This window comes from Mastigoproctus giganteus, chromosome 13, assembly GCF_048544385.1.
Source record: "Mastigoproctus giganteus isolate SK-2022 chromosome 13, ASM4854438v1, whole genome shotgun sequence".
In the NCBI taxonomy this organism is placed as follows: domain Eukaryota; kingdom Metazoa; phylum Arthropoda; class Arachnida; order Uropygi; family Thelyphonidae; genus Mastigoproctus; species Mastigoproctus giganteus.
This window is the reverse complement of record NC_143587.1, coordinates 77,133,399-77,155,166: the sequence shown is the minus strand read 5'-3', so window position 1 is coordinate 77,155,166 and position 21,768 is coordinate 77,133,399. Positions and strand designations below refer to the sequence as shown.

The window sequence follows — 21,768 nt, the reverse complement described above, 5'->3', positions numbered from 1 at the left end:
GAAGTTAAGCTCACAGGTCTATAATTACTTGTGTCAGCCTTTGATCCTCCTTTGTGAATTGGGGTCACATTTGCACATCTCCAGTCTGTTGGTACCTCCCCTGAGTCCAAGGAAGCTCTCATAATTATGGCTAAGGGTTTGCTTACTTCCTCTGCTGCCTCCTTTAATATAACTGGATAGATCCCATCCACCCCAGGTGCCTTTCTTGTGTTTATCTTCAACAATTTCTCCTCCACTTTGCTCTCAGGTATTACAAAATCATTTAGCTCCCTGCTAGAGTTTGATAAACTTCTGCCATTCCTCTCTCTTAATAATTCCTCATGTGGGAATGTAGAAGCTCAGCTACCTGAGCAGAATCATCAACAATCAAACCATCGATGCCAAGTGGAACAATCTGATTCGTCCCCTTCCTTCTAGAGTTTACAGTAAAAAAAAGTCTTTGCTGTTTTTCTTTGCATCCTTTGCCAAAGATTTCTTGTAATCTGCCTTTGCTTGCCTCAACTCCTTTTATAATTTCAATGCATAGGTTCTTCCAAAAATTAATAAAAATTTATGAAAAATCTAATTTTCTTTCAACTTGACATGATGAAAACAAATAGGTCATTTTTGAAATCAGCATTAGAAAATGACTGTGAAACACCCTTTTCTGAGAAAGCATCAGTGAATATTTTTTTTAAAAATGAACAGTAGTGTAATCAGTTAAATGCATCAATTATAATTTAAAAAATAAATAATTTACCTGATTCTAGGTTTTGACAACCAATTTGATGCTAGGAAGAGCTATTTATAAGTACATATGTAAGTTCTAAGATAACAATTTGATTTAAAAAGTAAACTGAACTACATAAGTCATGTGATAAAAATTATAAAATTCAAAACATATATAAATAACAAAAAAAAAAAAAATCCCTAATTTACTTGGACCTAAAAATAAATGCAGCCAACTAAATTTCATATAATCTCATTCTTAATACATATTATAAAAATACTACAATGCAAATGAAATAAACCTGCATTGTAATATTCTTATTCTGTTTAAATACAAGCGATAACTAAAATTTTTATAACAAAACCAATTCCATTTATAATTCTGTTCTACTCATTTCCTGATGGTAAGTGCACATCTGTTCTTTTATTTTATACTGTTAAGTAGGACAGATATTCTTTATAGTAGTAGTAGTGGCGGCATGTGATGCAAGAAAGCATGTATATGAGCTTATGCAGCATCAGCCAAAATAAAAAATAAATAAAAAAAAAAATCACACCATTCCCTTCAATATAGTTACGTACAGAATGATAACTTCTAATACATACATATATACTGAGTGGTTACTCAATTATGACCACCTACCTAACAGCCACTATTTGCCTAGGCATTGAATCCATTAGATGTATGAAGACATCCATAGGGATCTGTAGCCATGCTGTCTACAAAGCTTTCCAGAGTGTCAGAATAGATGACAGTTGAATGTCTATATGCCTCACTTCCTGTTCCAAAACATCCCACAAGTGTATAATTGGATTCAGGCCATGTGAATTTGGAGGTCAATCAAGATGGATGATGTTTTCACTGTGTTCCTTGAGCCACTCATGCACAGTGCAGCCTAATGATATGGTGCATTATCATCTTGGAAGATCCCATTTCTGTCCAAGGGGAAAAAAAAAAAACCCAACATGGCAGGGTGCACATGGTCTTCTAAGGTCTGCCAGTATACTCACCCGTGAAATGTTTGTCCATACACACCAGGGGTCCTAGTTCTTGCCAGAAAAACAAGTCTAATAATAAGCAATCACTGCCACTTGCCTGAATAGTGTACAGCATGCATGGCAAGTCTATGGAGTGATGTTACTTGAGCCACACAAAAAGCATGGTTGGCATGATGCACCAGGTATTTGGACTCATCCAACCAGCACACTCACTTCTAGCCCTCCAGGGTCCAACCAGCTTGTTGACACCACAGCATTTGCCATCGACAATGATAAGTGGTGAGGAAAAGGTATCGCTTGAGCCCTCGGCTGTGAAACCTTATACATTTGAGCATGTAGCACATTATCATTTGGGATATAGTTCTTGCATTCCACATATTTTATGTGATGTCAACTGTTGCACACTGACCATTGAGCCCGTACAACAGGCTACACTCTTTATCGACCATGTGTAGTCCTTTACACTTCTGTTGGCAGGTGGTGGTTTTACCCATTTGACACCATTCTTTGTATGCCTTAAGTACAGGGGGCCATGATCAATAAGATATGCTGTTTCCAATATGGAAATGCCTGACGCACGAGCTCCCACAATCATGTACTTTTGAAACTCCATGGTATCTTTACTATGTGCTGTGATTGATACTTTATCACTTTGATTTGGACGACCAGATGCAAATTACCACTGGTCTAGTGTATGAAGCTGTTCGGCTTTTTATACTGTGAGCTAGGCAGCATAGTCCATTACAGATGGGGTGGTCACAATTCAGTGATCACTGAGTGTATATAAAGGAAAGCAAATGAAAACTAGATCTCAGATGAATAAATTTAAATTACAAGCTGTCATTAGTGAATTTAGGAATCAGTACCAACACTTTTACAACAGGAAATTTAGGCTGGCCTGAATGTAGAAGGGAATGATGTACTGAAATAAAGTCAATGTGGGATCTATAAGGGATTGGTACAACCAAACCAGCAAACGAAATGTTATTCAGTTGTTTACAGGAGAGAGCAACGTCCAATAGAAATTCACTAGAATAGGAAAAAGGTGTACACCAATAAGAATATGCACAAAAGTATAAAAGCGTACATCATTACTGTGAAGGAAGAAATATTCTGGAGGATGCATCCCACTCAGGACAACAAGCTCACATAGTTGTCACAGCAGAAAAAAAATTATAAAAGTTGCCATCATTGATCATTTTCAAGTTTTTAAACTCTGAAAAATTATCTCGCGGAATGTTAATTACAGAGGAATGAAGAAGTGAAGGAAGGCAATCTGGTGCACAGAGGGAATAAATGCTTAAAATGTCGAAAAAATATATTTTTGAAAAATAAATCAGCAGCTATTGGTAAAAAAATTTTTATTTTTCTCTGACCCATCCCCATACAAACCTTAAAGACTGCCTTTGTCTACAAAGCTTTCTTGTCATGTCATTACATTGGAATGAGCAGCAGCCTTCAAAGCAAGGTGCTGGGGATTTCAACAATTGCTGGGAGTCAACATGAAACAAGTACATACATGGGCTGTGTTAGGGTAACTAAGAGTAAAGTGTATCTTGTCACTGACAGAGCCTATAGCATGCCCAAAGAATCGGTATATATAATAAACAGAAGGTATTATCTGGCCCTTATGTGATCCAAAGCTAACTGTATAGTGTGCAGCTCTCAGTGTACATGCTATATTCAAGTGCAATCTGCTCAGATAGAGTATGTTCTGAAAAAACAGCAGCAGATTCCATGCACGATTCTGACCTCAAGCAGTAAGTGTACACTGGCAAGATCAGAATGTCTGGCTCGATTTTCTGAATAGAGCTGAAGACAGGGTATTAGACTTAGCATTAGTAGAGGCATATGATGCAAGAAAGCAAGCTTATGCAGCATCAGCCAAAAAAAAAAAAAAAAAAAAAAAGCTCCTATTTCACCCCTCCATTCATTCCAAATACCTATCCAGCTCAGCCTTAAATTTATTTAGGCTATCAACTTCCACAACAAAGGATGGAAGTCTGTTCCACCAACCAACTACCCGCTGGCTAAAGGCAAACTTCCGCACATCTATCCTACATCTGTCTTTCCTCAATTTGAATTTATCTCCTCTCAGGTGATTATTCTGAACAACAGGAAGAATCCCATCAGTATTGAGCATACTCAAACCATTCAAGGCTTTATACAACTCAATCAGATCACCTTGCAGGTGCCTATTCTCCAGACACTGTAATTTGCAAAATTTAAACCTTTTTTCATAAGAGCAACCCTTTGTTCCATTTATTAATCTTGTTGCCCTTCTTTGCACTCGTTCCAACAGCTCCACATCCTTCTTAAAATTAGGTCTCCAGACCTGTACTCAAGGTGTGGCCTGACCATTGCCTTATACAAGGGGATAATCACCTCCTTATCCCTGCTGGAAAAATTCCTGTATATCATTGACAAGACACTATGAGCTATATATATAATCTTTATTGTGTACAAAAGGATGTATACAATGTACCCTTCATGGCAGGAATGCCAGCGACTCTTGCAGACCATCTACACTACTCAGAAAACTTTATATCTGCCTACATCGAGTAATTACAGACCAGTTAGTTTAACTTCTGTTCCAGGTAAAATAATGGAGTCGCTGATTAAAGATGCATTGCAGGATCATCTAGACAAGACTGCAGCAATAATACAGACACAGCATGGGTTTGTTAAGGAAAAGTCTTGACTGACAAATTTGATAGGATATTATGATGTGGTTACAAAGGAACTGGATGCAAAAAATAATTTTGATATCATATATTTGGATTTCAGGAAAGCTTTTGACACTGTTGCGCATGGAAGACTATTGTACAAATTGGAGCAGAATGGTATTAAGGGTAAGTTGCTACAATGGATAAAAGGATGGGTAAGTGGGAGTTCACAGCCTTATAAAAGGCACTGTTTGCTTGATGTTTGCAGAGCAATCGGGTACGGGACATGATACTGCCAAGGGGGGATGTCTTTGTGTGTGCGCGCGATGCAAGGAGTGTATCGATATCAGGCAACAACTCGGCGTTCTTCTGGGCCTATATGAGAGCTTGAAGGACAGGGTGGATGCACTCGAAGAAACTAAATTGAGGGGCACATTAAGCTCTCAGCTACTCACATCAGCCAACGCCAGAGCTTGCACTTGGGCATCGAGTGACACAGAGACAACCCCAAGGCAGAATGCGCTGGTCCCAAAGGAACTAGTAGTTGTTGGTGACTCTATTGTCAGGGAAATGGGGAACATGCTTTGTAAAAAAGATAGGTGGAACAGGACCAGGGTATGTCTGCCAGGGGCAAAGGTTGATGACGTTGTAGAGCGAATATCATCTTTTAAGGGCACAAAAGGTGATATAGTTGTACACGTTGGCATTAATAATATTAAAAGTAGGAGACCGGCAGAATTACTTAACAAGTATAGGTCACTGTTGAACAAAAGCCGAGAATTAGGGTTGAATTTGAAAGTGTCTGCAATTCTGCCCAGACACGACAGGAGGGAGTATATGATGAGAGCCTTGTCGATCAATTCGGCCCTGGAAAGATTGTGCAAGGCTCAAGGGGTAGAATTTTTTTCAGCCTGGACTGTACTTGTTAACAGGAGAGATTGCTTCTACAGGGATGGGATACACTTAAATAGAAAGGGTGCAAGAATATTTGCTGATGCTATCGAGGCAGTGTTAGGTGGGTCGGAAAACTGCTAGCTTGGGGGGAGACAAAGACCAATAGATTGACAGTAGCCACTGGCAGAGGTGAAAGAGATTCTTGCACTGCTTCTATTAGAATGAGCAGAAGCCTGAAAAACAAGATGCATGGTATTTCAGAGACTGCTGGGAGCAATTGCGGTACAAGTAAACACATGGGTTGTGTTAGGGTAGCTAAGAATAGAAACAGGTGCAGGTATACTTGCGTGGACACCAATGCTAGGAGTTTAGTAAATAAATTTGATGAATTTGAGGTATTGCTCAAAACATCGAAGGCAGATATTGTTGGGATATCAGAGACGTGGTGTCACACAGATATAAGGGATGCAGAACTGCAATTTGGGGAGTACAACGTCTACAGAAAGGATAGACAGGATAGGAAGGGGGGAGGGGTTATGCTATTAGTTAAGAAACACATAAAAACCAAGGAAGTGAAGCCAGTCGACATCGCTGGACAGTGCAGTGTGGAGTCAGTTTGGTGTGACATAAACATTGGGAGATCAAAATTGAGAGTAGGAGTGTGCTATAGGCCTAATGACTCTGATGAGTATAATAAGGAACTGTACAGGGAAATAGAGTGGGCCAGTAAATCAGAGTGTCTTATAATGGGAGATTTTAATTTCCCAGATATTGACTGGAATTTGGGGGCTGGTTACTCACACACTAGCAGGGCTTTTGTGGATTTATTGGATGATTGTTTTCTACATCAGCATGTTCGGGAGGCAACTAGAGGGAGTAATACTCTTGATTTGATTATCAGCAGTGATTCTTCATGCATTAAGAATCTGCAGATAAATGAACCACTAGGTGGCAGTGATCACAGTGTCCTGAAGTGGGATTTACTCAAAGAGGTAACTACCATTAGGGGTAAAAGGAAGGGTTATTGCTTCCGTAAAGGTGACTACGATGGACTGAGACAGTATTTAAATTCTATACAGTGGGACCAACTGATGATGTTACCAACAGCAAATTCAAAATGGGAAGCATTCAAAGAACTTATCTTGGAAGCTACTAGGCTTTACATACCAACTAAGAAATATTGTTCAAGGTTTAGGCCAAAATGGATGTCAGATGAACTGGTGAGGCATATGGCAGAGAAGAAAAATGCATGGGATACATACAAATTAACACATGATACAGAAGCCTATAATAGATACAAGTTGATATGCAACCAAGTTACAAAGGAGGTTAGGCAGGCGAAGGCAGATTATGAGAAATCCTTGGCAAGGGATGCAAAGAAAAACAGCAAAGAGTTCTTTACTTATGTAAACTCTAGAAGGAAGGGGATGAATCAGATTGGTCCACTTGATATTGATGGGTCAAGTGTTGATGATCCTGCTCAGGTAGCTAACAAACTAAATGAATATTTTGCATCGACATTCACACATGAGGAGTTATTCAGCGAGGGGAATGCCAGAGGTGTATTCCACTCTAGCAGTAAGCTACAGAATCTTGAAATAACTGGGAGTAAAGTGGAGGAGAAACTGTTGAAGATAAACACAAGAAAGGCACCCGGGGTGGATGGGATCTATCCAGTTATATTAAAGGAGGCAGCAAAGGAAGCAAGCAAACCCTTAGCCATAATTATGAGAGCTTCCTTGGACTCGGGGGAGGTACCCATAGACTGGAAATGTGCAAATGTGACCCCAATTCACAAAGGAGGATCAAAGGCTGACACAAGTAATCAGGGCTCCCACTCCTGGGTTTTTCCACCCAGATCTGGGTTTTTTGATTGTCATCTGGGTTGATAGGTTTTTTTCACAAAAATATCTCATTATCTGGGTTTTTTTCAGTAATTTTTAATTTTAAGTCAAAATTTATTTTTATTTCTTGTAAATACAATAAAATTTAATACATTTAATAACAGTTTACAATTTTCTTAATTTTATATTCTAACAATACTGATCATAATTTGTAATATCTCAAGTGCTTGTGCAAAATACTACAAATGTAAAAGGATTTCAAAGTTTTCCCAGGGTTCTACACTATGAAATTACGCTTACATGTTCATACATGTAAGTATACATGTTCGTGTTACTAACATGTATGCGCAGCCTATTGAGCAGGCGGAAGGCGGTCTTTACTGCACAGTCTTTCGTGATCGTTTGTGGTATTATTGCATTATTTGGTGTGATTTTTACATTTATGCGTGTACTACATACAGTGATATAATAAATTTAAATTGTAATGACTATTTCTATTTTATGTTAATGGATTAGTGATTTATTTTTTAATCTATAGAACATTTTAAATAAGATAACTGCTAATTAGCCATACCCACAAATTGCCCACAATGTCTGAAACTTGTTCCCCACAGAGAAAGATGAGTAAACGGTGGTATACTCAAAATTTTAGAAATGAATGGCTAGAAGATCCGGAATTAAAGGATTGGTTGAAAGAAAACAGTAATGAAAAAGGTGCATCTTACTGTATTTGTTGTGAAATGAAATTAAAGAATGCCAATAAATCGATGTTACTAGCGCATAAAAAATGTGCAAATATTGCTAAGACAAGTTCAACGTTAGACACGTTCTTCACAAAACATAAACCTACGGAGAATGAAGAAGTAGCAAAGGCAGAGTTAACAGTTGCTGCACTCATTTCTGAGCATAATATTCCATTTTCACAATGTGATCACCTTATAGAAGCATGTAAGAAAGCATTTCATGATAGCAATATTGCAAAACAAGTTCAGATGAAGGCGACTAAAGTCTCTTATCTTATACAACATGGCATAGCCTATCATGAAAAAAATATCCATTTCTAATATATGCAGAAAGAACAATTTTTCAATGATAATAGATGAAAGTACAGATTTATCTTTATCGCAAGTTCTAGATGTTGTTGTTAGATATTTTGATATTCAAAAACTTGATGTTGTAGATGTGTTACTTGACACTGTTTGTGTCGAAAATGGTACTTCAGAAGGGCTTTATCAAGCTGTAAAAGATCTTTTCATAGAAAAAAAAAACATTCAAATAAGTAATCTCGTTGGCTTTGGAAGTGATAATTGTGCCACTAAGAGTGGGTTCCAGTCATTGCTAAAAAAGGATGTACCATCAGTATTTATAATGGGATGTGTTTGCCATTCTTTTGCATTATATGCTAGTCATTCAGTCAAGGTACTACCATCATATCTAGAAATATTTATAAAAGATATCTCTTGTTATTTTTCCCGTAGTAGTAAAAGATTAAACGAGTTCAAAATGATTCAAGATGTTGTAGATACTGCTAAGCATAAAATCCCCAAATTAGCACAAACACATTGGTTATCCCGTGGCAATGTAATAAAAATTATTATTGAGCAGTGGCATGCGTCAGTTCTTTATTTTCAGTCTCAATCAAAAATTGACAAAATCGATGATGCAGGGAATATTTACAATACTATGATCACCAAAGGAACTAAGCATATGTTGTTGTTTTTAGGATATGTACTGGAGAAAATAAACTGCCTGAATATTGAATTTCAATCTGAGCATTTCAGATTGCACTTACTTCATTCAATAGTTTCAATTGAGTATAAAAATATTCTTAGTTTTTTCATAAAAGAAAAAGACATTACTTTGTGCAATCTGGTTGAAATTGATCCAAGCAATGCAATAAATCATAAGCCTCTGAATAAAATATATTTGGGAGGCCATTGAATTCAACACCACTTGGTGACAGTGAAAGCAGGTTTAAAAATGATTGTTTAAAATTTCTTGTTGAACTTTGTACGGAAACCAGAAAAAGATTTCCTCTAAATGATGATGGAATTATCGCCAGTCTGAATGTTCTTGACCCAGCAGTGATACATGATCGTGCCAATTCGCCATCCTCAATTTTCCATTTAACAATGCAGTTCCCTCACCTTGTTTCTGAAGACAAACTAGATCTTCTAGATGATGAATGGAGATCATTTCGTTTAAATCAAGATTTAGATTTCTCTTACAAAACCATCCCTGAGTTTTGGTATCTGTTATGTAATGTAAAAGATTGCTTTAATAATTCTAAATATGAGATTTTATCTAACTTTATGACCAGTCTAACTATTTTACCTCACTCTTTGGCAAGCGTAGAAAGAATCTTCTCCCAAGTAAACCATATAAAAACAAAAGCCACAAACTCCCTTAAACCAGAAACTGCGAAAAATCGACTAATGGCAAAACAGGCGATAAATAGATCTAATCAAAATTGCTATTCATGGAAACCTAAATCAGAATTGGTAAAAGAAGTCATACAAGGAACTTGTCATAAAAGATACGAAGAACGTTTGAAAAAAATGAAAGAACTTCAAAAAATAAATGTGGAGGGAACTGTATGGGATGAAAATTCTGATTACAATTAAATAAATAATATTTTTGCATGGTAAGTTTTAACTTATTTGTGTTGCTATACTATATGATGAAAACTAGGTTTTTTTTGGGTTTATTTAAGTTGCAATCTAAGTTTTTTTTAAATTTGTGAGTGGGAGCCCTGCAAGTAATTATAGACCTGTGAGCTTAACTTCTGTTCCAGGAAAATTAATGGAGGCACTGGTTAAAGAAGCACTGCAGGATCATTTAGACAAGACTTCAGTTATAGCTCAGACACAGCATGGTTTTGTTAAGGGGAAGTCTTGCCTGACCAACTTGATTGGATACTATGAAGCAGTCACAAAAGAACTGGATGCAGGGAATAAATTTGATATTATATACTTGGATCTTAGAAAGGCTTTTGATACTGTTGCACATGGAAGACTGCTACACAAATTGGAGCAGTGTGACATTGGAGGCAAATTGCTGCTATGGATAAAGGGGTGGTTGAGGGGGAGAAGACAGAGAGTGGTAATCAATGGACACTGCTCATCGTGGACTGATGTTATTAATGGAGTCCCTCAGGGCTCAGTGTTGGGTCCATTATTGTTGGCACCTCCGTAGCCAGGTGGGAAGGAGCAGCAGTGTGTAGCACACGCTTCTTGATTAGACCGGGGTTCGAGCCCGTCACCACCAAATACGGACGATGCGGAAAGGTCAGGGAATGACCACCGCATATTCCCGGAGCAATATGGCCTTAGTTGCTAATGCTCCTAAAAACCAAACAACAACAACAACCATTATTGTTTTCTGTATTTATAAATGGCATTGATGATGGTATATCGGGCTTAATGTCCAAGTTTGCAGACGATACAAAGGTTGGCAGGGTTTTCAAGGACACTACTGACACTATGCTGCTGCAACAGGATCTGGAAAGGTTGAGCAGATGGGCTGAGAGGTGGCAAATGAAGTTTAACATTGACAAATGTAAAGTACTACACATGGGAAACAGCAACCCCAGAGCAACGTATCAACTCTGTGGTACTACACTGACAGTGGTAGAGAATGAAAGGGACTTGGGGGTGGTTGTGCAGGCAGATATGAAGTTCTCTGAGCAGTGCAGACGGACTGCAAGAGTAGCTCATGGAGTATTGTCAATGATATACAGGAATTTTTCCAGCAGGGATAAGGAGGTGATTATTCCATTGTATAAGGCGATGGTCAGGCCACAGAGTACTGTATACAGGTCTGGAGGCTTCATTTCAAGAAGGATGTAGAGCTGCTGGAACGAGTACAGAGAAGGGCAACAAGATTAGTGAATGGAACAAAGGGGTGCTCTTACGAAGAAAGGTTTAAGTTTTGCAAATTACAGTGTCTGGGGACTAGGCACCAGCGAGGTGATCTGATAGAGGTGTATAAAGCCTTGAATGGTTTAAGCATGCTCAATGCTGATGGCATTCTTCCTCTAGCTCAGAAAAATCACCTGAGAGGGCATAAATTCAAATTGAGGAAAGACAGATGTAGGATAGCGTTGCGGAAATTTGCCTTTAGCCAGCGGGTGGTTGGTTGGTGGAACAGACTTCCATCCCTTGTGGTGGAGGTTGATAGCCTAAATAAGTTTAAGACTCAGCTGGACAGGTATTTTGAACGAACAGAGGGGTGAAGTGGAAGTGGGTTTTTTTTTTTTCTTGGCTGATGCTGCATAAGCTTGCTTTCTTGCATCAAATGCCTCTACTAATTCTAATGCTAATGCTAAAGACAGAGGGTGGTAATCAATGGGTGCTGCTCTTCTTGAACTAATGTTATTAGTGGAGTCCCACAGGGTTTGGTGTTAGGTCCACTGTTGTTTTGTATATTTATCAATGATATTGGTGAAGGTATATCAGGCTTAATGTCGAAGTTTGCAGATGATACAAAGGTTGGCAGGGTTGTTAATGACAGTAATGGCAGTGTGCTACTGCAACAGGATCTAGATAATTTGGGCAGATGGGCTAAGAAGTGGCAACTGAAGTTTTACCTTGACAAATGCAAAGTACTGCATACGGGTAGAAGTAAACCCAGAGAAATGTACCAACTGTGTGGTACTACACTTAAGGTGGTAGAAAATGAAAAAGACCTGGGAGTAATTGTGCAATCATATATGAAGTTCTCTGAGCAATGTAGACAGGCTGCCAGGGCAGGTCATGGGGTTTTGCTAGCAGGGAAAAGGAGGTGATTATCCCTCTGTATAAGGCAATGGTCAGGCCATGCCTTGAGTACTGTGTACAGGTCTGGAGGCCTCATTTTAGGAAGGATGTAGATTTACTTGAATGTGTACAGAGAAGGGCAACAAGATTGGTGAGGGGAATGAAGGGATCCTCTTACCAAAGAGGCTAAAGTTCTGCAAATTGCAGGGGCTGGAGACTAGGCACCTGCGCGGTGATCTGATTGAGGTATATAAGGCCTTGAATGGGTTGAGCACGATGAATTCTGATGGGATCTTTCCACTTGTTCAGATTACGAACCTAAGGGGTCATAAATTCAAATTAAGAAAAGACAGATGTAGAATAGATGTGCGGAAATTTGCCTTTAGCCAGCGGGTGGTTAATTTCTGGAACAAACTTCCATCCGTCGTTGTGGAAGTTGATAGGTTGAATAAATTTAAGGAGCAACTGGACAGGCATTTGGAGGGAATGGTGTGATTTTTTTTTTTTTTGGCTGATGCTGCATAAGCTCATACATTTGCTTTCTTGCATCACATGCCACTACTACTACTACTACTACTACTACACAATTACCCCACGTCCTTTTCGTTCTCTACCACTGTCAGTGTAGTACCACAGAGTTGATACGTTATTCTGGGGTTACTGTTTCCCATATTTAGTACTTTACATTTGTGAATGTTAAAATTCATTTGCCACCTCTCAGCCCATCTGCTCAACTTTTCTAGATTCTGTTGCAGCAGCGTACTGTCATCAGTGTCCTTAACAACCCTACCAACCTTCGTATCATCTGCAAACTTGGACATTAAGCTTGATATACCATCATCAATATAATTTATAAATACAGAAAACAACAATGGACCCAACACTAAACCCTGAGGGACTCCACTAATAACATCAGTCCACGATGAGCAGTGTCCAATAATTTTCACTCTCAGTCTTCTCCCACTCAACCATCCCTTTATCCATAGCAGCAATTTGCCACCAATTCCACAATTCCACACTGCTCCAATTTGTGCAGCAGTCTTCCATGTGCAACAGTATCAAAAGCCTTTCTAAGATCCAAATATATGATATTAAAGTTATTCCCTGAATCCAGTTCCTTTGTGACCACATCATAGTATCTAATCAAATTGGTCAAGCAAGACTTTCCCTTAACAAAACCATGCTGTGTCCAAGCTCTAACTGAAGTCTTGTCCAGATGATCCCGCAATGCTTTTTTAACCAGTGCCTCCATTAATTTTCCTGGAACAGAAGTTAAACTATAAGGCCTTGAATGGGTTGAGCACACTGAATTCTGATGGGATCCTTCCACTTGTTCAGATTACGAACCTAAGGGGGCATAAATTCAAATTAAGAAAAGAGAGATGTACATTAGATGTGCAGAAATTTGCCTTTAGCCAGCGGGTGGTCCACTTGATATTGATGGGTCAAGTGTTGATGATCCTGCTCAGGTAGCTAACAAACTAAATGAATATTTTGCATCGACATTCACACATGAGGAGTTATTCAGCGAGGGGAATGCCAGAGGTGTATTCAACTCTAGCAGTAAGCTACAGAATCTTGAAATAACTGGGAGTAAAGTGGAGGAGAAACTGTTGAAGATAAACACAAGAAAGGCACCGCGGGTGGATGGGATCTATCCAGTTATATTAAAGGAGGCAGCAAAGGAAGTAAGCAAACCCTTAGCCATAATTATGAGAGCTTCCTTGGACTCAGGGGAGGTACCCATAGACTGGAAATGTGCAAATGTGACCCCAATTCACAAAGGAGGATCAAAGGCTGACACAAGTAATTATAGACCTGTGAGCTTAACTTCTGTTCCAGGAAAATTAATGGAGGCACTGATTAAAGAAGCACTGCAGGATCATTTAGACAAGACTTCAGTTATAGCTCAGACACAGCATGGTTTTGTTAAGGGGAAGTCTTGCCTGACCAACTTGATTGGATACTATGATGCAGTCACAAAAGAACTGGATGCAGGGAATAACTTTGATATTATATACTTGGATCTTAGAAAGGCTTTTGATACTGTTGCACATGGAAGACTGCTACACAAATTGGAGCAGTGTGACATTGGAGGCAAATTGCTGCTATGGATAAAGGGGTGGTTGAGGGGGAGAAGACAGAGAGTGGTAATCAATGGACACTGCTCATCGTGGACTGATGTTATTAGTGGAGTCCCTCAGGGCTCAGTGTTGGGTCCATTATTGTTTTCTGTATTTATAAATGATATTGATGATGGTATATCGGGCTTAATGTCCAAGTTTGCAGACGACACAAAGGTTGGCAGGGTTGTCAAGGACACTACTGACACTATGCTGCTGCAACAGGATCTGGAAAGGTTGAGCAGATGGGCTGAGAGGTGGCAAATGAAGTTTAACATAGATAAATGTAAAGTACTACACATGGGAAACAGCAACCCCAGAGCAACGTATCAACTCTGTGGTACTACACTGACAGTGGTAGAGAATGAAAGGGACTTGGGGGTGGTTGTGCAGGCAGATATGAAGTTCTCTGAGCAGTGCAGAAGGGCTGCAAGAGTAGCTCATGGAGTATTGTCAATGATATACAGGAATTTTTCCAGCAGGGATAAGGAGGTGATTATTCCATTGTATAAGGCGATGGTCAGGCCACACCTAGAGTACTGTATACAGGTCTGGAGGCCTCATTTCAAGAAGGATGTAGAGCTGCTGGAACGAGTACAGAGAAGGGCAACAAGATTAGTGAATGGAACAAAGGGGTGCTCTTACGAAGAAAGGCTTAAGTTTTGCAAATTACAGTGTCTGGAGACTAGGCACCAGCGAGGTGATCTGATAGAGGTGTATAAAGCCTTGAATGGTTTAAGCATGCTCAATGCTGATGGGATTCTTCCTCTAGCTCAGAAAAATCACCTGAGAGGGCATAAATTCAAATTGAGGAAAGACAGATGTAGGATAGACGTGCAGGAATTTGCCTTTAGCCAGCGGGTGGTTGGTTGGTGGAACAGACTTCCATCCCTTGTGGTGGAGGTTGATAGCTTAAATAAGTTTAAGGCTCAGCTGGACAGGTATTTTGAACGAACAGAGGGGTGAAGTGGAAGTGGGTTTTTTTTTTTTTTTTTTTTTTTTGGCTGATGCTGCATAAGCTTGCTTTCTTGCATCAAATGCCTCTACTAATGCTAATGCTAATGCTAACCATCCCTTTATCCATAGCAGCAATTTGCCACCAATTCCACACTGCTCCAATTTGTGCAGCAGTCTTCCATGTGCAACAGTATCAAAAGCCTTTCTAAGATCCAAATATATGATATTAAAGTTATTCCCTGAATCCAGTTCCTTTGTGACCACATCATAGTATCTAATCAAATTGGTCAAACAAGACTTTTCCTTAACAAAACCATGCTGTGTCCAAGCTCTAACTGAAGTCTTGTCCAGATGATCCCGCAATGCTTTTTTAACCAGTGCCTCCATTAATTTTCCTGGAACAGAAGTTAAACTATAAGGCCTTGAATGGGTTGAGCACACTGAATTCTGATGGGATCCTTCCACTTGTTCAGATTACGAACCTAAGGGGGCATAAATTCAAATTAAGAAAAGACAGATGTACATTAGATGTGCAGAAATTTGCCTTTAGCCAGCGGGTGGTTAATTGCTGGAACAAACTTCCATCTTTTGTTGTGGAAGTTGATAGGTTGAATAAATTTAAGGAGGAACTGGACAGGCATTTAGAGAGAATGGTGTGATTTTTTTTTTGGCTGATGCTGCATAAGCTCATACACTCGCTTTCTTGCATCAAATACCACTGCTACTACTACTACTACTACTACTACTACTAACAGGTCTATAATTACTTGTGTCGCCCTTTGATCATCCTTTGTGAATTGGGGTCACATTTGCACATCTCCAGTCCATGAATACCTCCCCTGAGTCCAAAGAAGCTTTCATTATTATGGCTAACAGTTTGCTTATTCCCTTTGCTGCGTCCGTTAATATAACTGGGGCACCTCCATAGCCAGGTGGGCAGGAGCAGCAGCAGTGCATAGCACACGCTTCTTGATTAGACCGGGGTTCGAGCCCGTGCCCACCAAATACGGAGGATGTGGAAAGGTCAGAGAATGACCACCGCATATAAAATAAAATAAATTTTCTGTTTATACTCCGGGACGACCAAACGGTCAGAGGAGTTAACAAGATAGACAGAATACAAGAAACAGCACCGTATTCAGCAGTCACGGGCTTGAACCCCGGTCACTCAAGACACGTGTACTTATGCACCCGCGCGCCTGACCACTAGGCTACGGCGGCCTACTTTGGGGTCACATTTGCACATCTCCAGTCCATGAATACCTCCCCTGAGTCCAAAGAAGCTTTCATTATTATGGCTAACAGTTTGCTTATTCCCTTTGCTGCGTCCGTTAATATAACTGGGGCAATATGGCCTTAGTTGCTAATGCTACTAAAAACCAAATAACAAACAAACAACAACAACAATTAATATAACTGGATAGATCCTGTCCACCCTGGGTGCCTTTTTTATGTTTATCCTCAACAATTTCTCCTCCACTTTCCTCTCAGTTATTACAAAATCATCTAGCTCACTGCCAGAGTTTAACTCACCTCTGGCATTCCCCTCCCTGAATAACTTCCATTGGGTGAATGTAGATGCAAAATACTCATTTAGTTTGTTAGCCGCCTGAGCAGGATCATCACCAGTTGAACCATCAATCCAGTGGACAATCTGAGTCATCCCTTTCCTTCTAGAGTTTACATAGGTAAAGAACTCTTTTCTGTTTTTCTTTGCATCCTTTGCCAAGTATTTCTCATAATCTGCCTTTGCCAAGTATTTCTCATAATCTGCCTTTGCCTGCCTAATCTCCTTTGTGACTTGGTTACAGACCAACTTATATCTATCGTAGGCTTCCATGTCACCCATTAATTTATATGTATCCCATGCATTTTTCTTCTCTGCAATATGTCTCATTAGTTCATCTGACATCCATTTAGGCCTAAACGTTGAACAATATTTCTTAGCTGGTATGTAAAGCCTAGTCGCTTCCAAGATAAATTCTTTGAATGCTTCCCATTTTGAATTTGCTGTTGCTAACGTCATCAGTTGGTCCCACAGTATAGAATTTAAATACTGTCTCAGACCACCGTAGTCGCCTTTACAAAAGCAAAAACCTTCCCTTTATCCCTGATGGTAGTTACCTCTTTGAGTAAATCCCACTTCAACACACTGTGATCACTGCCGCCTAGTGATTTCTCTATCTGCAGATTCTTAATGCATAAAGAATCTGCAGATAGAGAAATCAGCTCAAGAGTATTACTCCCTCTAGTTGTCTCCCGAACATGCTGATTTAGAAAACAATCATCCAATAAATCCACAACAGCCTTGCTAGTGTGTGAGTGACAAACCCACAAATTCCAGTCAATATCTGGGAAATTAAAACCCGCCATTATAAGACTCTGTGATTTACTGGCCCACTCTATTTTTTCAACTTATGTTGAAAAAATAGAGTGGGCCAGTAAATCACAGATGACTCATCAGAGTCATTAGGCCTACAACACAGTCCTACTCTCAATTTTGATCTCCCAATGCTTATGTCACACCAAACTGACTCGACACTGCACTGTCGAGCGATGTCAACTGGCTTCCTTGGATTTTATGTGTTTCTTAACTAATAGCATAACTCCTCCTCCCTTCCTATCCTGGCTATCCTTCCTGTTCACATTGTACTCCCCAAATTCCAGTTCTGCATTCCTTATATCTGTGTGACATCATGTCTCTGATATCTCAACAATATCTGCCTTTGATGTTTTGAGCAATACCTAAAATTTATCAAATTTATTTACCAAACTCCTAGCATTGGTGTACATGCAAGTATACATGCATCTGTTCCTATTCTTAGCTACACTAACACAACCCATGCGTTTACTTGTACCACAATGACTCCCAGCAGTATTTGAAATACCCTGCATCTTGTTTTCCAGGCTGCTGCTCATTTCAATAGAAGCCTTCATCTAGTTGTTAAAGGAGAAGTCACATACTGGTATTTGAGCATGCCAGGGTGGAAAGGGATGTTTTGATGATAGCATAACCTTGTCTACTGTGAGGTTCAGCTCTCTGAGTAGCTCTTGAACGCGTATACGGAATGGATGGTTAGCAGTCTGACGCATGTCATAAAGATTTTCTATTTTGGCTCAAAAACAGATGTCCATGTGGGGTGGTTTGGCAGCGTATAGAGACAAACTGAGTACTGCATACAGGTCTGGAGGCCTCGTTTTAGGAAGGATGTGCAGCTGTTTGAGGGTTAGAGTGGAAGGTAAGAGGAACGTTTGAAAATATGATGGCCGAGGAACAGTATGGCTTTAGACCTGATAGATCAACAGTGGATCTAATTTTCTGCATCAGGCAACTGATGGAAAAGTGTTATGAATGCCATAAAGAATTATGTATGGCATTTTTGGATATAAAGAAACCATTTGATGCTGTAAAGAGAGAGATAGCGTGGGAGGTTTTGAGAAACTTGAGGATAGAGGAACATCTTGTGGAGAGAATTGAGAATATGTGCACCAATACAGTGAGCAAAGTAAGAACAATGATGGGGTTGATGGAGAGCTTCAAAATAACATCAGGCTTGAGGCAAGGAGGAATCCTGTCACCACTACTATTCATAGTTGTCATGAACGATGTGCAATGTAGAGTGGTGGAACAACTTGGACAGACCAGATGAAAGCTATGCTCTTTGCAGACGACCTCTGCATATGGGGAGAGAGCAGGGAACAAGTGCAATGGCAAGTTGATATATGGTCTAATATGGCCAATGAATTGGAACTGGTTTTCAGTCAGGAGAATAGTGAAGTTATGGTTCTAAAGAGGAGCTGAGAGCTTGACGGATACATTACAATGGAATGGAAAGAGCTAAAAATGGTTAACAACTTCAGGTATCTAGGAAGTACCATTACAAAGAATGGAGTGAGAGATGAATAAATAAGTAGAAGGATACACGTGGGCGGGAATTTCTAGAGGCAAACAAGAGATCTGATCTGGAACATACCACTGAAGTATAAGAAGGCTATATATCAGGCCTATTACATACCAATTCTGATGTATGCATCTGACACTTAGACTATGAGGAAAAAAGGATGAAAGCAGAATTCAGGGGGCAGAAATGAGTTTGTAAGGAGCATAGCCAGAAAGATAAGACACGACAAAATCAGGAATGATGTGATTAGGGAGAGAATTCAGGTAGGTTTAAAAACTCCAGAATAGAATTCAAAGGTCCCGTTTGAAATTGTTTGGACATGTCAAGAGTATGAACGAGAGGCGTTTGCCAAGAAGAATGTTTGATTTACAATTAAGGGACAAAACACCAAGGGAGAGATGGCAAGACATGATAAAGACCGATTCATTAAGAGAGGAGGAAACTGGAGTGAAATCAACGCCGGAGAGAAGTACACGGACAGGGCATGGTGGTGAAGCTTCATACATCAACCCATGGAACAGTGGAACAATGACAGTTGATGATGATGGAGCTGCTGGAATGAGTACAGAGAAGGGAAACAAAGATTTGTGGGTAGAACAAAGGAGTTCTCTTACCAAGAAAGAGCTTCAGTTCTGCAAATTGCAGCATCTGGAAATTAGGTAACTGCAAGGTGATCTGATTGAAGTGTTTAAGGCTTGAATGGATTGAGCTAATGGGTTTCTTCCTCTTTCTCAGACCAAACACTTGTGGGGGCATTAATTCAAATTGAAGAGGGATGGTTGCAGAATAGATGTGCACAAGTTTTCTTTTAACCAGCAGTTGGTCGATTGCTGGAACAAACTTCCATCTATTGTTGTGGAAATTGGTAATTTAAATAAATTCAAGGAAGAACTATAAAATGTATTGGAGGGAATGAATAGGTAAAATGGGAGGTGTAATTTTTTTTTTTGGCCAATGCTGTATATGCTTCCTTTCTTGCATCATTTGCTAATGCAATTACCAATTTGCATTTCCTGTGAAACACAGAAATGAAATAAATAATAAATAAAATCAACACCATGTACCTGATTTTTCCTATAATCTTGCTGTGATAATTTAAGAACTCTGTAACACAGACGACATATATGTTTAAAAGGAGCATGACGGGGATCACTCAACTCTTCCATTCGTAACATTGGTCCATCACCACTGTCAGTAAATGGAGCTTGAAGAATCTTAAACAACTAAAAAGAATTATATATATACATAAATTTACAATTTACAAAAAGATTACTTAATATTTAAATTTTATATAAAAAATATTAACCCATCATCAGCACATGCACAAAAGATGAGATTTTTCAATCAGTAGTTACTCTGTTAGCTTAAGTAGTATGATGATTTAGACTAAGACTAAGATTTAGACTAATGATGCTATTGCACTTAATATATATGTAGTATGATGAATAATGCAACGTTACTTTTGCATTCACTCATTGTGAATTAATACATTTCTGAATAACTCAGCCTGTTTCTTAGAAAAGTTTAAGCCAATAAAAAAATATAAAAAAAAACAGTTAAGGGGAATCAATTAAAGAAATTTATATGGAGTATGATCAAAATTATGTGAAATTTATGAGTGTGATCAAAAAAAGTTTGGGGACAACCAGTATTTGAGAAATAAAGTTTGCCATATTTTTGACAGACTATACACAAATTCCAATGCTTCTGCAACTTCTGGAAGCATTCTAATAAGTTTCTTTTGCAATTGTTAATATATTCTGAATAATTTCTGCAGTCACTGCAAGCCCTTAAACTGTTAATGGGGCCTTAAGCTTAGGAAACGAAAAAATCACAAATAACTAAATCCAGTGAATAGGATAGATGAGGCACTACAGTGATGGAATGTTTCACAAGAGATTCTTGAATAGAAATCAAGGGTATGTAGAAGAAACCATGTATGCAGAGGTGCTATCATGACAGAAGCACTAATTTTCTAAAGCCCATTATTTTTCTCCAAACACCATTCCACAATCACTGTAGAACTGTTTTACAGTATTTCTGGTTGACTGCTTGACCACATGGAACCAATTCACATGGACAATGCACTGCAAGTAAAAAATATACAATAAATATGTTAGTACATTTGACCAAGATTAGAATGTTTTGTTTTGTGCCTTGGAGAAGACAGTCTTCCACTGAGAGGACTGGACCTTTGTTTCTGGATCACAATTTTTCACTAAACATGATGGAAGAAACAAAGTGTGGGTCAACAGCAGCATGTTGACAAACATGTAAGAACTTATCACCCATCATTTGTAATCACCAGTGAGGATGCAAGACAGCAGCCTGGCTGAACCAAACATTCCCAAACCTTGTGTTAAAATTGAATGACATATCCCATCCGAAATATTAATTTCACTATAATTTTGCAGCTAGTTAAACATCAATCACTCCTGACTGACTGGATGCAGAGCACAATCTTCATTGATTTTTGAAGCTGAAAGATGCCAGAGCTAGGATCTTCAATGGACACAGCATCTTCTCCAAAAAGTGTTTTTAACATTTTTTGTTGCACATTTCCCTAATTTGAAAAAAAAAAAAAGTTGATGCAAATTTATTGCTGAGTAAAATCACTCATTTACAAAACACATAAAACATCTTCTATTCAACACACCTAATTGGGACTGACTGCAGGTGAATCAACAGGTGATTTGTACATTACTACTAGATGAGTCACTCAGCATGTTACAACATGCTATGATGCAGTAATTTCAAGATACCAAGTCAGTCTTTTTGATCACACCTCATGTAGTCAGTTAATCGAAAATAAATTAAATGCAAGTGGTAGATAACATGTTTTTCAATTCTTTTCAATTATACCAATCACTGATAACAAAACTGCACATTTGGAAATTGTATCATTTGGCATTGTGAAT

At 39.0% G+C, this 21,768-nt stretch overlaps 1 protein-coding gene across 1 annotated transcript in view; it reads right to left on the bottom strand.

The window, feature by feature from the left end:
* The window catches only part of Itpr (Inositol 1,4,5,-trisphosphate receptor), a 1,293,714-nt gene that overhangs the window by 1,021,948 nt on the left and 249,998 nt on the right, over nucleotides 1-21,768 (bottom strand). The window contains exon 13 of the mRNA XM_090387283.1: nucleotides 19,915-20,073. Within this exon, the coding sequence (XP_090243409.1) occupies nucleotides 19,915-20,073 (159 nt within the window). The remainder of the gene's footprint in view (nucleotides 1-19,914; nucleotides 20,074-21,768) is intronic.